Below are 15,865 nucleotides of genomic sequence, written 5' to 3'. Positions count from 1 at the left end.
CTGCGTCACTCACAGGACGAGATGGCGAGCTGCCAACCTCTAGGACCCCTCCCCCCCCCATACCTTGGTGTGGACGGTGAACTTCACTTTGTCCCTCTCGCTGACAGCATCCGAGATCTCAACCTGGAGCGAGGTGTCTCCCTGCAGGTCTACTGACATGGTCCTCGACTGCAATTAAAAACAAAACAAACACAGCGATCCATCAAACAAGAACAGATTGCTCTGAACGCGCGCTACAAGCCTGGGGGAAAAAAGTTGGACGGTTCAGCATGGAGGAAGTCTTGCAACTAAACAAATTTCAAAATACGCTTAAAAATTTTCATTAAGGTTACATTAATTGAAAACATTCGAATCAACATTTTCTTAATGTGTTAACGCAAGAAATATCACGTCTTTACAGAATCAGATTTATCACCACCAACTTGGGTGTGAAATTTGTCTTGCTACAGCAATTCAGTGAAAAGACTAAAAGTAATTACTATAGATTACAAACATATATAAACAATGCAAAAAACAGAAAGGGTACTGTTCATGAACTAGTCAGAAATCTGGTAGTGGAGGGGAAGAAACACAGAGTGTGGGCCTTCACAGCAGCGTAGCTGTTAACACACAATCGCTTTCAAGTGGCAGCAACCATCGATAAGGTTTCGGTTCCCACTGCTGTCTTTAAGGAACTTGTATATTCTCCCCGGTGCCTTAGAAAGACAGCACAATGGCGGCTATATTTCGTTGGGAGTTTGAGGAAATTTGGCTTGTCACCCAAATTTCCATAGATGGACCATGGGGAGCATTCTAACTGTCCGATATGCACCCTATATTCCCCTCCATAGATAGTGCCCGACTCGCTGAGTTCCTCCAGCGTTTTGTATTTGTTGCTCAAAATTTCCAGCATCCGCAAAACCCCTTGGGCTTACCAGGCAAATAAGTACTTGGACAGGTACACGGCAAGGGAATGGTTTCCACAGCTACGTGGAAATCGGGCCAAGGTCACTCAAGGATACAAAGGCTGGGATGACTCAGTGGATCAGGCAGCCTCAAAGGAGAGGGACCGAACTGAAAAGTGTAACAGCACCTTGCGGGCTGCCCCGAGCACGCCCTCAGTTCATTCATTTCACCGCATCTGTCAATGTACCCGTGTCACAACGCATTACACCTCCAACAGCGAAGCTTGTAATCAGAATCAGATTTCATATCACCGGTATCTGTCGTGAAATTTGTTAACTTTGCCGCAGCAGTACAATGCAACACATAATAATAGAAAGAATTTAATTACAGTAAACATATATAAATAAGTCATGCAAACAGAAATAAAAAAAAGTAGGGAGGTAGTGTTCATGGGTTCAATGTCCATTCAGAAATCGGACGGCAGAGGGGAAGAAGCTGTTCCTGAATAGTTGAGTGTGTGTCTTCAGGCTCCTTTACCTCCTCCTCATTGCTACCATCGGGAAGAGGGCATGTCCTGGTTGGTGGGTTCTGTAATGATGGACGCCACCTTTCTGAGGCATCGCTCCTTGAAGATGTCCTGGATACTACGGAGACCAGTACCCGTGATGGAGCTGACTGAGTTTACAACTCTCTGCAGCTTACTTCGATCCTGTACAGTAGCTGCACCCGCCTCCCTATACCAGACGGTGATGTAGCCAGTCAGAATGCTCTCTATAGCACACCTGTAGAAGTTTTCAAGTCCTTTAGCTGACAAACCAAATCTCCTCAAACTCAATGAAATGTAGCCGCTGTCATGCCTGCTCTGTAGCTGTATTGATATGATGGGCCCAGGTTAGATCCTCAGAGAGACTGACACCCAGGAACTCGAACTTGCTCCCCCCTCCACTTCTGATCCCTCACCCTGCCCTTTCTGACGATTACGGATTAGTTTTATTTGTCACAGGTACAGAACATTGAAACGTAGTGAAGTGTATCGTTTGCCCCAACGGTCACACTCTGAGGACATGCCAGGGGTCAGCGTGCATGCTTCCGGCACCGAATCAGCATGCCGACAACTCACTAGCCGTAACCCACACGTCTTTGGAAAGGAATTTTGAAGCAGCCCTGGCAAGCCTGGAGTAACTGGCACACACACATGACAAGACTCAGGCCCTAGGAGGAATGGCCGGTGAGAGCAAGCTTATGAAGTAGCGCTGGGCACGCACGCTGCCCCACTCCATCCTCTCCCCTCCACGGGCACATCAGGCTTGACGAGATCACAGGCGGCACCTCCTGCCAACTGCCGGAGTGTTCAGGGCTGCAAGTGCTGGTTAACGTCAACGCCACGGAGAGCAAGGATTTGATCAGCTGGCTCCATGCCTTCTGCATTACCTCAGCACTCCCGCCTCTGTTTACAGCTTCAGCAACGGGACATTTGCAGAGACAGTGAGGGAAAAAAAAAAGGAAATAAATCACAGATCAGAAACACCCTCACAAGCTGCGAGCTGGACTCAAACCAGCAGCCCTGATTAAAGCTGCATGCAGCACACCAGGAGATCTTGTGAGAAAACTTGTAGTCAAGCGTCCTGAAGATGCCCCCTCTGGGGGAGGAGGGGGGCTGGGGGAAAAAGGAGCCAGTGATGGAAGCCAGCTGAAACTGCAAACCCTCTGTATCAGTGCACTGGACACTCCATACCGGGTGGCGATGCCACGCAGCAAGAACGCTCCCCACCCTGTACACCGGCATCGGAGAAGGATCGTGGGAATGAAAGGTTGGGTTGTTCTCCGATCTTGGCAATCCATTTGCAAACGCTTTCGAGGAGACATCATCAGTGCGCCGTTCATTCGCGGAGTGTCCTCCAAATGTTTGGCCTTTATATTCGTATCAATCAGCTGACGGGCCGTCATTATGGAAACTCATTTATGATGTAGGAAGGAGGTCTCATCACTGATTGGTTGCACGGTAAACTCTGCGCATTGTGGTCTGGAATTCTGCCTACATTGGCTTATAAATCGGGATTGAGGTCTACATATCCATCTACGTAATTGTTTGTAGAAATCCATGCTTCTACGAATTTTCTTGGATTTTTTTTTTTGTTTTTCCGCACTGTTTTCTGTAAACTCTAGAAAGTCTTGTGGGTGAAAAACCCCAGGAGATCAGCAGTTTCTGAAATACTCATATCACCCCATCTGGCACCAACAAACATTCCACAGTCAAAGTAACTTACCTCACATTTCTTCCCTCTATTCGGAGGGCTGCGTCCTCTGGTCTTAAACTCCCCCCACCATAGGAAGCATCCTCTCCACCTTCATTCTACCTAGGCCTTTCAACATTCGATAGGTTTCAATGAGATCCCCCCCTCATTCTTCTGAACTCCAGCGAGTAGAGTATGATTAGCCATTCAATTTTGGAATCATTTTCACGAACCCCCCCTTGAACCCTCTCCAACGTCAACCTCCGATAAAGCGGAGGGAGAGAGGTTCTTCATTAGTAGGAGTGCCAAAGGTTATGGGGGAGAAGGCAGGAAAATGGGGTTGGGAGGGAAAATAAAATCGGCCACGATCGAACGGTGGAGCAGACTCGATGGGCTGAATAGCCTAATTCTGCTCCTCAGTCTCCTTATCTTATAAAGCATCAGCACTGTTTGCTTACAGTGTAGTGATTTGCACAGGGACATTTCCCAGCAGTCCGAGTGCTGTATACACAGGAGTTATCAATCTGGGTATAAAGTTCACAAGGCAAAATACACAAAACTTCACCGGGGGTGGGGGGGGAGAGCAAAGTTTAAATGTTCAGTCCTTATGTATACACTCCCACCCCTTATCTTGCAATCTCACCCAACTCAATGGGATGAGACAGCAACCGGGCCAAACCTGTGGGCTGTACACTGAAAAAGAAAATTTAACAGATGGCTGCTGAGCAGAAATGAGCATTCAGAACGAGACAGAGCACAGTTCACCAAATCCAACTGCAAACGGACGAGTATGCAGCCAACTCTCACCGAACCGGTAGTCGGTGACCAGTCACCTGAGAACTTGATGCTCAAAATGAGCAGTGGCCACTCGGCCCTTTGAGCCTGTGACAACATTCAGTCACATCATGTTAGTATCTGCTCTGCTCCAGGGAGGCAATATCTATCAGAGATCCCCACCGTCCGGGACACGCCATCTCTGCGCGGCTCCCGTCGGGCAGGCAGTGCAGAAGCCCAATAGCCTACACCACCAAGTTCAGGAACAGCTACTTCCCTTAAACCAGGGTTCACAACCCTTTTTTTGTGCCACGGACCAACACCATTAAGCAAGGGGTCCGTTCACTGTGCGTTGGGGACCTCTGCCTTAAACCATTTGGTCTTGGCACACACCTAATTACACAGACGAACAAGACCATGATTACTTTAAACACTTTGCATTTTGTTTGTTCCAACTGTGCTCTTCCTCGCAAAATAAATCAGAATCACGATTAACATCGGCACACGTCTTGAAATCTGTCGTCTTTGCGGCAGCAGTACATCGCAATACACAATAATAGAGAAAAATGCGAATTGAAGTATATAAATAGTTAAATTAAATTAGTGCAAAGATAGAAAGAAATAAAGTAGTAAGATAATGCTCATGGGTTCAATGCCCGTTCAGAAATTGGATGGCAGAGGGGAAGAAGCTGTTCCTGAATCGCTGAGTGTGTGTCGTCAGACTTCTGTACCTCCTCCCTGATGGTAGCAATGAGAAGGGAGCATGTCCTGGGTGGTGGGGGTCCGTAACAATGGACGCTGCCTTTCTGAGGCATCGTTTATTGATGTTGCCCTGGACACTACAGAAGCTAGTGCCCATGATGGTGGGTATAATTGTAGAAACATAGAAAACCTACAGCACAATACAGGCCCTTCAGCCCACAAAACTGTGCTGAACATGTCCTTACCTTAGAATTACCTAGGCTTACCCATAGCCCTCTATTTTGCTAAGCTCCATGTACCTATCCAGGAGCCTCTTAAAAGACCCTATCGCATCCGCCTCCACCACTGTCGTCGGCAGCCCATTCCACGCACCCACTACTCTGTGTAAAAAAATCTTACCCCTGACATCTCCTCTGTACCTACTTCCAAGCACCTTAAAACTGTGCCCTCTTGTGCTAGCCATTTCAGCCCTGGGGAAAAGCCTCTGACTATCCAGACGATCAAAGCCTCTCATTATCTCGTACACCTCTACCAGGTCAACTCTCATCCTCTGTTGCTCCAAGGAGAAATGCTATTTGCTTTCTTTTATTGTTTGCACAACCCCCCCCACCCCCTCCCATGCACTGGGTGTTTGACAGGTAATTGGCAGAGGCCCCCGATTATTTAATTCAGACACATTCATTCATGAACAAATAGCGGATTCCATTTAATTGGGCCATCAGTTCATCAGGGCAGCCTCTTAATTGAGCCAACTCTAAAATTAATCGATTAGATTGCTAGGACTTTATTCATTTATTTGGGACACTCATTAACATCATCATGCGCCACGTTGTATGACCTGGGCAAGCACGGTCTTTGTCCACGATTTTCCTACAGAAGTGGTTTTGCCATCGCCTTCTTCTGGGCAGTGTCTTTAAGAGATGGGTGACCCCCAGCCATTATCATTACTCTGAAGAGATTGTCTGCCTGGCGTCAGTGGTCGCATAACCAGGACTTGTAGTGTGCACCGGCTGCTCGTATGACTGTCCGCCCCCTGCTCATGACCCTGATCTGTGGGGGGGGGGGTGGGCTAAGCAGATGCTATACTTAATCCAAGGGTGACACTAAACCATTTAATTGGGACAGGAGACTGTTGCTGAACAGGTCCCAACTCACGTCAGTCGCCTGCACTTGTGTGGCCTTTCGACACTACACCGCACTTACAGCGAGCAGTTTTTAAAACAGCATCAGTAGCGTGTGTCTGTGCTCAAAAAGGCAGTGATTTTTGTCACTGATAGCTGGCGAGAGACAAGCAGCAAGACAAATCGTAACTCTCTTGCTCACTGCGGTCTCAAGCATTCAGGCCTGGAGATGCCAGAAACAGCTGGGAGTGAAAATTAAATGATTCATCTACTTCAATGAGTTAGGAACTATGAAGAATTTGAACGTATCGACAATCACCTTGAATGTTACAATGAAAACGAAGATTTGGAGGATGCAATTATTGAAAGCATTGTATGAAGGCAGTCTGTACTAGGTGTCAGGTGCTGAATTTGTTTATTTACAGTCAGAATCAAAAGAACACAGTGTACACTGGATGAATTCCTCCATCAATAACTATTAACTAATAGTTTTATTGTACTGCAGTATTATTGACAGTGTTCAAATTTGTGCTGTATTTTCATTTAAATACATTTTTTTGACTTGGCTTAAGATGCTTAACTATCTCCATGAAGCTTCAACTAATTGCGGCAGCCATTTATTTGGGCAAAAATGTACTTGTCCAAATGAACCATGGCCAACTTTATTAGACATCCGTGTGCCTTTGCAAACAACAACCATGGGATCTTGGTTCTGCGCCTTGTCAGAGAGAAGAGTGGGACCCTGGGATGTTTTGTAGATCTGAGGGAAGGAGCACCTTACCCTTCCTTCGGTAGAAATGCATCTCCATCCCACCACTACGAACAGTCAGATGACTAGATATACCTCAACTACTGCTTCCTATAAAGCAAACTGAGGCTATGCCCACACTAGACCAGCTAATTTTGAAAATGCCGGTTTTGCGTAAAAACAACAGGCGTCCACACTAGGCGTTTTTGAAAATACCTCAGCCCACATTAAAACAGATATTTGGGCGAATCTCCTCCTACTGGGCATGCGCAGGACACACAGAAAACAAGCAAAGAGGAAACAGTGTACTTGGTGCACGTTTGTCCGGAAATATTTCCTACAGAAGTTTCTTCACCGATGAAAGGGACGACACCTACAACTAAATGCAATACGGCTTGTTACTGGGCAAAAGTGAAATTTGCTGTTACCTCATTTGTTTGCCTTTACTTTTGCCATGTCTTTGTGTATTATTTTGCTGTATTTAACATGTGCAATAAAACCGGTTACTGGGCAAAAATGACAATTGCATCTGTTGAATGTTTGCACAAGCCATACATTAATAAAACACCTTGTTAAATGATAAAACATGTCTGCATCAGTGTTATCTTGTATTTCCATACAATGTTACATTAGGCTGTTACATATCTATTGTCAGATATTGTTGTGGTGTTGGAGGTTGCGTTCAAGAAAACAATGAGATGCCGTGCTACCACCACCATTTGTTCCAGCACGTCATGACAGCGGTTTTTAAAATAGCCGGTTACCCCGTACACACTACGCCGGATATTAGGCATTTTCAGATTTATTCACTCTGGAGAAGGTTTCTGAAAAGCTCCGCGTTCGGGGGAAGAAAACGCCGTTTCAGTGTGGACGGAGGGTCAAAACGAAGAGAAAAAGCTTCGGTTACGGATTTATCCGGTCTAGTGTGGACATAGCCTTAGACGTTAGGACTGGATGGGGGAGGTGGTGGGAAATAAAAAAGGTTGCTAACAGGGTTTCAACATAAAACTGACCTCTCTTCAGAAATAAAAAAAGTAGAAATCCTTTACCATCTTATGAAAGTAGGGCATGCGAAAACGCATGATACATTTTACTGAAAGTCTCATCCTGAATCACCACACTCGATGTCCCAGTTTCCAGTGTTCAACCCACTTATATAAATAGACTTCCTGCCCATCTGGTAACGCAATAAAGAAATTTAAAAGGATTTAGTGAAAAGCAAACTAATTCCCTCTCCCTGTCAGGAAGCTCCAAAGATATTATTCTCGCTTCTCACCAAAAAGGAAGGCCGTTTGGTCCTTCAAGCCCAGTTCAGCTCTCAGAACGTTTCCAACAATCAAAGACAGTCTCTCCGTGTGAGAGAGTCATAACACCCAGGGGCAGAATTACGCCATCATGGCTGATTTATTTTCCCCTCTCAATCCCATTCTCCTGCCTTCTCCCCCATAATCTCGCATGCCCTGGACTAATCAATTGTGGTCATTGATGTAAACAACATCTATCACCTACATCTTTCAATATACAGTGACAAATAAAACTAACCTTCAACACCCACCAATCTCCAATTTAAATATACCCAATGACTTGGCCTCCACAGCCATCTGTGACAACGAATTCCAGATTTACCACCCTCTGGCTAAAGAAATTCCTCCTCATCTCTCATTCTAAAGGAATCCCCTTCTAAGGCTGTGCCTTCTGGCCCTAGGCTCATCCACCAAGCCCTCCATGTCCCCAAGACATGATTCCTGTTTCTCATGCCAATCACCTGTCCAGCTCTTAGCTCCATCCCTCCCCCTCCTGTCTTCTCCTATCATTTCGGTCTCCCCCTCCCCCTTTCAAATCTCTTATTAGCTCTTCCTTCAGTTAGTCCTGATGAAGGGTCTCGGCCCGAAACGTCGACTGTACCTCTTCCTAGAGATGCTGCCCGGCCTGCTGCGTTCCACCAGCATTTGGTGTGTGTTGCTTGAATTTCCAGCATCTGCAGATTTCCTCGTGTCTGGGAGTATTGTGCTCAGTTCTGGACGCCTTATTATAGGAAGGAGGTGGAAGCTTTAGAGAGGGTGCAGAGGAGATTCACCAGGATGCTGCCTAGATTAGAGAACGTGTCCTATGAGGATAGGTTGAGTAAGCTAAGCCTTTTCTCTTTGGAGCAAAGGAGGATGAGAGGTGACTTGATAGAGGTGTACAAGATGATAAGAGGCATAGATCGAGTGGACAGCCAGGGACTTTTCCCCAGGGTAGGAATGGCTAATATGAGGGGGCTATAACTTTAAGATGTTTGGAAGAAAGTGGGGGGGGGGAAGAGAAAGGGATGTCAGAGGTTTTAGAGCAATTTTTGGGTTCAACACATTTACATTTAGCAAATGACTTCAGCCACCAATCTTCAGATCTGAAAATGGATTGTGGATTTGACTTAAAATGCAGCTCTGAACAAGAGGATCCTAAAAAAAAACTCGAATCACTGACCAGACAATGCTGATTAAAATTCACTTAAGATATCTGCGGTGTGTGCGTGTGAATTGCGGGGTGTGAAGTTTGTGGTGTAGTTTCAAAAAAAAAGCAGCGTAAATATGGAATTGCCCTTTGACGCTTAGCACACAAAATACCAAGCCTCACGCTACGCCAGAGATCGTAAGGGCCTCAATATGATGCCTGTATCTTCTTCCATCGAAGAATGAGGCTGCTTTGTATCTATCAGTACTTTCAGGGTGTATATTGTATACATTTCTGACATTAAATGCACCTATTGACACTTTTCTCCAGTGACTTCATTCATGCATCAAGAGGTAGTTTTTAAAAAAAAACACAAGAGTGGTGGGAGCGTGGAACACGTAGAGGCAGATAAATTAGAGACACTTAGATAGGCACATGGATGACAGAAGAACATAGGGCTATGAGAGAGGGAAGGGTTGGATTGATCACCAAACAGGTTAAAGAATCACAACATCCTGGGCGAAAGGGCCTGCACCGATCGATATTCTAAGGCGGAGAGTGGAGGGGGCTGGTGACGAGACAGAAGCCCGAGGCGAATGGTGAACTGAGGAGCGGCGGAAGAGACTGGGTGGGGAGGCACATCTGGAGCAGGGACATCCACAATCAGATTTATTAACCACCCCCCCCCCCGACTTGCGTCGATGCAAAACCGTTTTGTGACAGCAGTGCAGCGCGAAGCCGAATTCATGTTGTAGTCGGCAGGGTAGCGCGTCGCTGTTACTGTGCTCAACACTTTCACTGTCTGCAAGGAGTCTGTACACACCCCGACCTCCCCCCCCCACCCATGAACACCAGTGTATCCTTTGGGTGCTCCAGTTTCCTCCCACATCCCAAAGGTGTCCGGGTTAGTTGGACATACGTGGGTTCGTGGGTCCTGAGGAGCTGGCTACCGTGCTGTACCTCTAAAAGAGAAAATAAAATAATAAGATAAGAGTTCATGGGCCATTCAGAAATCTGACAGCAGAGGGGAAGAAGCTGTTGCTGGACTATTGAGCTTGTGCCTTCAGGCTCCTGTACCTCCTCTATGAACGGTGAAGAGTGAGGGACCAAGACTTTGCCAGCTCTCAAAAGAGGTGCCCTGGATGTTGGCGCGAAGGGGCTGGATGAGGAGATGCAGGAGGACAGAATTAAGGTGCAAAGTGGCGAGAAAGGTTCTAGCGATCTCCCGGCGTGCGTGACAAATAAACTCCTTCTCGTTCCCCCTGACAGCCCAAGAAGACTTCGCTCGTAAGAGGAGATTCCTCAACAATTCCTTCCCGCCCCCCCCCCCGATACCGCTCGGCCTGCCAAGTCCCCCCCCCCCGCCCCGGGCAGATCCCAGCGTCCGCGGTGCTCGAGGGACAGAGAAGCTCCCAGCTGTTGCAAGGTCCAACTCATCCCTACCGGCAGCGCCGTCCAGCGAGGCAGTCCCACCTGCCTGCGTTTGGTCAGTGACCTCTTCGACTTTATCTCACCACGGACATATCTAGATGGCTTTTAAATGCCGCTAATGCGCCCGACTCAACCAACGCTCCTGGGAGCTCATTCCAAATATGCACCACTCTTCGAGTGAAGAGGCTGGCCGACGCCCCGTTTAAATCTCTAACTTTTCATCTTAAATGCTTGCCCCCTTATTTCTAGCTCTCTGGGGCACAGGCCCAAGTTTTTTCACCTTCATGACCTTGTGGACCCCTCTCAAGCTCCAGGGAATAAAAGTCTCACTCTACGCAACCTCTTCTTGTAACTTGGGTTCCTGAGTCCAGGCAGCACCCTTTCCTGCACTCTTTCTAGTTTAATAGCATCCTTCCTTTAACGGGGCAGCCCAGACTGTCGACTGCCTTCAGCCCCCGTCCGTTCCAGCACCGAGGAAGCGCCTTGGCCTGAAACATCGACCGTTTATTCCTCTCCGTAAATGCTGCCCGACCTGCTGAGTTTCTCCAGGTGTGTGTGTGTGTGTGTGTGTGTGTCCATCCCAAACCGTGGCTCTTCAGAATCAGGTTGTGGCATATGTTGTGAAATTTGTCTTTGTGACAGCAGTACAATACATAATAATAGAAAAAAACTGAGTTACAGTAAATATTAAATAGCTAAATTAAATAGTGTGCAAAAAGTAAGTAGTGAGATAGTGTTCATGGGTTCAATGTCCATTCAGAAATCAGCTGGCAGAGAGGAAGAAGCTGTTCTTGAATTGCCGAGTGTGTGTCTTCAGGCTTCTGTACCTCCTTCCTGATGGTAACAGTGAGAAGAGGGCATGTCCTGGGTGGTGGGGGTCCTTAATGATGGACACCACCTTTCTGAGGCGTCGCTCCTTGAAGATGTCCTGGATACTACAGAGACTGGCGCCCATGGTGGAGCTAACTGAGTTTACAACTCTCTGCAGCTTATTTCAATCCTCTGCAGTAGTCCCCACCTCTTCCCCCTCCCCATACCAGACACTGATACCCTCCACAGTACATCTGTTGGAACTGGCAAGTGATTTTGGTAACATAACAAATCTCATGAAATATAGTCACCGTCCTGAAAGCTGCACTGATATGTTGGGCCCAGGTTAGGCCCTGACGCCCAGGAGCTTGAATTTGCTCACTCTCTCTACTCTATCAGGACTGGTGTGTGTTCCCTCTTCTTCCCCTTCCTGAAGTCCACAATCAGTTCTTTGGTCTCACTGATGTTGAGTGCCAGGTTGTTGCTGCGACACCACTCAACCAGCGGGCATTATCTCGCTGTAGTTTTTATGCCATTAGTGGCCACTACGTCTGTTACATCCGGCTCTTCCCAAGAGAAGGTAGGATTTTTAGTGTATCACCTCCAGAAAACATGGCCCCTCCCCTCCCTCAGCACTGGCCTAGTTTATGAGGGTTAACTCCGTCAAAATGGGGGGAGGTTTCATCCCAGCAAGTAGGAATGAACAGTACTGGAGGTGGAATAGGACTGATGGAGGGAAAAAAACAACAGACACACACACAGGCACAGAAAGACAGACAAGACACAGATTCAACACAAGTCCACAGAGGGGATTTATCGCGTTAACAAGAAACAATGTACAATTGGCTGTAGGCAGCAAAATACAAGGGAGCTCAGAGACTGAAGAATGGAATGAGCAAGAGGTTTAACAATGTTAAATTAGAGCTGTTTCGTTGCAAATTAAAGTGCAGATTACCGATGTCTCTCTCTCCCCCAGCACTTGACTGCCTGCATCAGCTGACCCACTTTTTAACCGGTCTGCTGACTGAGGAACGAGGCAAAAGGGGTTTTTAGCTCATTAGGTTTGTTGGTTAAGAATATTACCTTGGTATCTTCCCCCTCGAACAGGTGAGTACGCTCCTCCATCGCTCTGCTGACCAGGACGTCTGCGGTCCCGGCTGGGATGACTCTTCAGGACGGTGGGAGGTCCAGACTGCCCACGAAACCCGCCGTCCGCGCTGCCCTCTTGTTAACGCGCACGCCTCCTCGGTAGCTCGCCCGGCCGCGGCTCCGATTGGCTGGGCTGCTCGCCCTTCTGCCTCCCATTGGTCCACGATCCCGTCAATCAAAAACGGTCCGCCCCGTTCTTAAGGGTAAACAGGTAAAAAAAACTCCCCGCCCCCCACCCCTGTTTTGCATTTGGTGGTTATTATTTTAACTCTCCGCACTTCCGCCCGGTTTAAACCGTAAAAACACTTTTCTCTTCAAACTACTACGAGATTCAAGATGATAATTTTCTCCTTTAACGAGAGAAAAGAAGTTAAGAAGTCTGTGTAACATTTAAAAAAAATAAATATGGCCTTTAAGGGTAGGAGCGGAACACTGCGTTAGTTTAACGTCGATTTCTGAGGGAGAGATTGTTTAAATGAACTTTGGGAAGAGAATTTTCCAGACGGCGGCCTCCTTCCGCGGATCAGTCAGCTGACCGACCCATCTCCCATCAGCCTCCACCCCTCGTTTGGGCGGGAAATTTGAACGCGGCTTCGCAGAGCCGGGAGGGGCGCGCTGTGGTGTCGTCACTGATTCGGCGTGGAGGGGTGGGGCGATGGACGTCGGGATCCAGGTGAGGGGTGACGCCGTGATGACGTCAGACAGGTGAGAGCGACGTCAGGTCGGAGGTACATTCATTGATGACCAAAGTAACCATGAGATTCGCCTTCTCCACAGTCACGAAACAACGATACACTGTGGAACCCGCTGAAAGAAAACATTAAACACCCAATGTGCAAAATAAAAGGACAAATGGAGCAAATGACAAAAGAAACTGCGCACAGAATATGACCACAGAGTCCTTGAAGCAGTCTAGTTAAAAGTGCAGCTTAGTTCAGTTCATTGACTGTGTCGTTGGTAGGCTGCCGGTCACAGAGCCAGTCTGCCCTGATGAAATTTGCACAAAAAAAAACCGAATGACCAGAAATATGTCACAGCATAAGCCGCGTCGATTAAACCTTGCCCAAGACTCCGGCCGCATCGAGCAAAAGGGAGAGAGAGAGACCACCCAGTCAAATGCAAGCACCTTCCTCCAGGAGCTGTGAGCAAGAGAGACTAAGAGCAGTCAAATGTAAGCTCCTTCCTTCCTTCCTCCAGGAGTTGCGAGTGAGAGGGGGGGAGAGAGAGAGAGAGAGCACGTTCAAATGCAGGCTCCTTCCTACAGGAGCTGTGAGTGAGAGGGAGGGAGGGAGAGAGAGTGCGTTCAAATGCAGGCACCTTCCTCCGGCAGCTGTGGGAGAGACGGCGACCGGTCGAACGCTGGCCGACGGCGCTGAGCACTCTGTACTTGTCCTTGTTGATTTCAATCTTGCCCGACGCTTTAATTGGCGGAAAATAGAGTCGATCACGGTCTCTCTAGGTTTCGTGGCCTCCGGGCCGCTCTCTCCGCTCGAAATCTCACCAAACTCCTTCAGAGGCAGCAAAGCGCCCGATCGCTCAATCCATTCAAAAACACACCATCAAAATATGAAGCACAGGTTCCAATAGTAACAGAATCATATTTGAATGAAGTATTTTGTAAACTGTCGCTGTAGGTCACGTTGTTCACTGGTGCCATGTTCTCTCTTCGGTTTATTGCCCTGTCAGATCTGACCTGTTAAGCATTTCCAGAACTAATTTTTTAAACCCAGATTTCCAACAGGTACAGTATTTTTAAAATATTGACATTTGTAGTGGTTTCCAAAGATTCAAAAGTTCATTTTATTGTCAAGGTAAGCAGGTACAATTCGACTCTGATATCCGTCTTCTCCAGATAGCCATGAAATACAGAAAGACCGTGGGCGTTGTTGAAAGACATCAATAAGCCGCCCCCCCCCTGCCCCCAGCACGAAAAGGAAAAAGAAATGATCCTCCCTCGCACAAAATCTAACAGATCACCCACTCGGAAAACGTCAGCTGGACATCAAAAACCCAAAACCCCCAACCCCTCTCTCACGGAAGAAGAACAGCGGTGACAACATGTGCTTGTGAAAGTAAATTCGACGAAGAGGCAATGGAAAAACTTACTTGTAGTAGCATCACAGGCAAATCGAATCGCGTAAGCAGCATTCGCAAGTAAAGCATGAACTAAATATGAATTTAATTAACACAGCTCGAACAAGGTAACAGCCCATTGGCGTGCGGAGTTTCCAGAACTTGGCCCTTTAGCAAAGACAACACAAAACATCTCACCTGATTCATGGAAGTCTCCAGCATCATAAATCTGCCCTCATTATCCAGTCCGAGCCTGGATTTAACTCTAAAGTCGAAGTCAAGTTTATTTACACATGCATAGGTGCATTGCAAGACTCACAGCAGCACCTCTGGCACATTCAAGATTCAAGATGGTTTAATGTCACTCCCAGTACCCAAGTGTAAAGGAGAACAAAATAATTGTTACTCAGGATCTGATGCAGCACAAAAAAAACACAATAAGATAAAGAACATAATAATTAAAAATACAATGAATATAAATAGGTAAGATAACTTATAGACACAAATTGATTGCACGTCCATAAAGTGACGCTGGGCACAGGAGTGTCTGTACACAAGGTGACTCTGACAGGAAATGATAAAGTAGTGGTAGTTGGGGGGTGTGGAAGGGGTGGGTTAGTGGGTGGAGGTGTTGATCAGCCTCACTGCTCGGAGAAAGGAACTGCTTTCGAGTCTGGCGGTCCTGTCGTGGATGCTACATAGCCTCCTCCCTGATGGGAGTGGGACAAACAGACCACGAGCAGGGTGGGTGGGATCCTTAAGGATGTTACTGGCCCTTTTCCAGCACCTTTCTGTATACATGTCCGTGATGGCGGGTGGGCTGGTGCTAGGCAGTTTTGACTACCCATGGCATCAGATAAACCATATTTGCAAAGAAAACTTAAACACAAATTATACCCAATTTCTACAGGGCTCAACATATTGGTGCAATTACAGAGAAGGCACGACAAAGTCTATATTTCATTCGGAGTTCAAGGAGATTAGGTATGTCACCAAAAATACTTGTAAATTTCTCCAGACGTACCGTGGAGAGCATTCTAACTGGTTGCATCACTGTTCGGCATGGAGGGGCCACTGCACAGGATCAAAAAAAGCTGCAGAGAGTTGTAAAGTCAGTCAGCTCCATCATGGGCACCAGCCTCCCCAGCATCCCGGACATCTTCAAGGAGTGATGCCTCAAAAAATGCGAGGTCCATCATTAAGGACCCCCACCACCCAGGACATGCTTCTCACCAGGGAGAAGGTACAGGAGCCAGAAGACACACACTCAACGATTCAGGAACAGCTTCTTCCCCTCTGCCATCCGATTTCCGAATGGACATTGAACCCATGAACACTACCTCACTATTTTCTTTTTCTTTCTTTTTTTGCACTAATTTAATTAAATATTTTATATTTGTTTCTTAATGTATTTATAGTTCTTTTATTATTATATATTACAATGTACTGTGTGCCTTAAGTGTTGGCGCATGGCCAAGTGGTTAAGGCATTCGTCTAGCGATCTG

The 15,865-nt window shown here is 47.0% G+C and overlaps 1 protein-coding gene across 3 annotated transcripts in view; it reads right to left on the bottom strand.

The window, feature by feature from the left end:
- LOC134339761 (sorting nexin-32-like) overlaps window positions 1-12,413 on the bottom strand; it is a 59,278-nt gene extending 46,865 nt beyond the window's left edge. The window contains exons 1-2 of one of the 3 annotated variants that reach the window (XM_063036527.1): window positions 12,222-12,413; window positions 64-168 (exon numbers count right to left, since the gene is read on the bottom strand). In XM_063036527.1, the coding sequence (XP_062892597.1) occupies window positions 64-168; window positions 12,222-12,263 (147 nt within the window). In that variant the 5' untranslated portion in view covers window positions 12,264-12,413. Of the gene's footprint in view, window positions 1-63; window positions 169-1,422; window positions 1,792-2,620; window positions 2,772-12,221 lie in introns of those variants that run through there. The other 2 variants (XM_063036526.1, XM_063036528.1) reach the window with 2 other exon arrangements.
- Between the last annotated feature and the right edge of the window lie 3,452 nt (window positions 12,414-15,865).

This window comes from Mobula hypostoma, chromosome 30 (genome assembly GCF_963921235.1).
Source record: "Mobula hypostoma chromosome 30, sMobHyp1.1, whole genome shotgun sequence".
In the NCBI taxonomy this organism is placed as follows: Eukaryota; Metazoa; Chordata; class Chondrichthyes; order Myliobatiformes; family Myliobatidae; genus Mobula; species Mobula hypostoma.
This window is presented reverse-complemented; position numbering and strand designations above follow the sequence as displayed.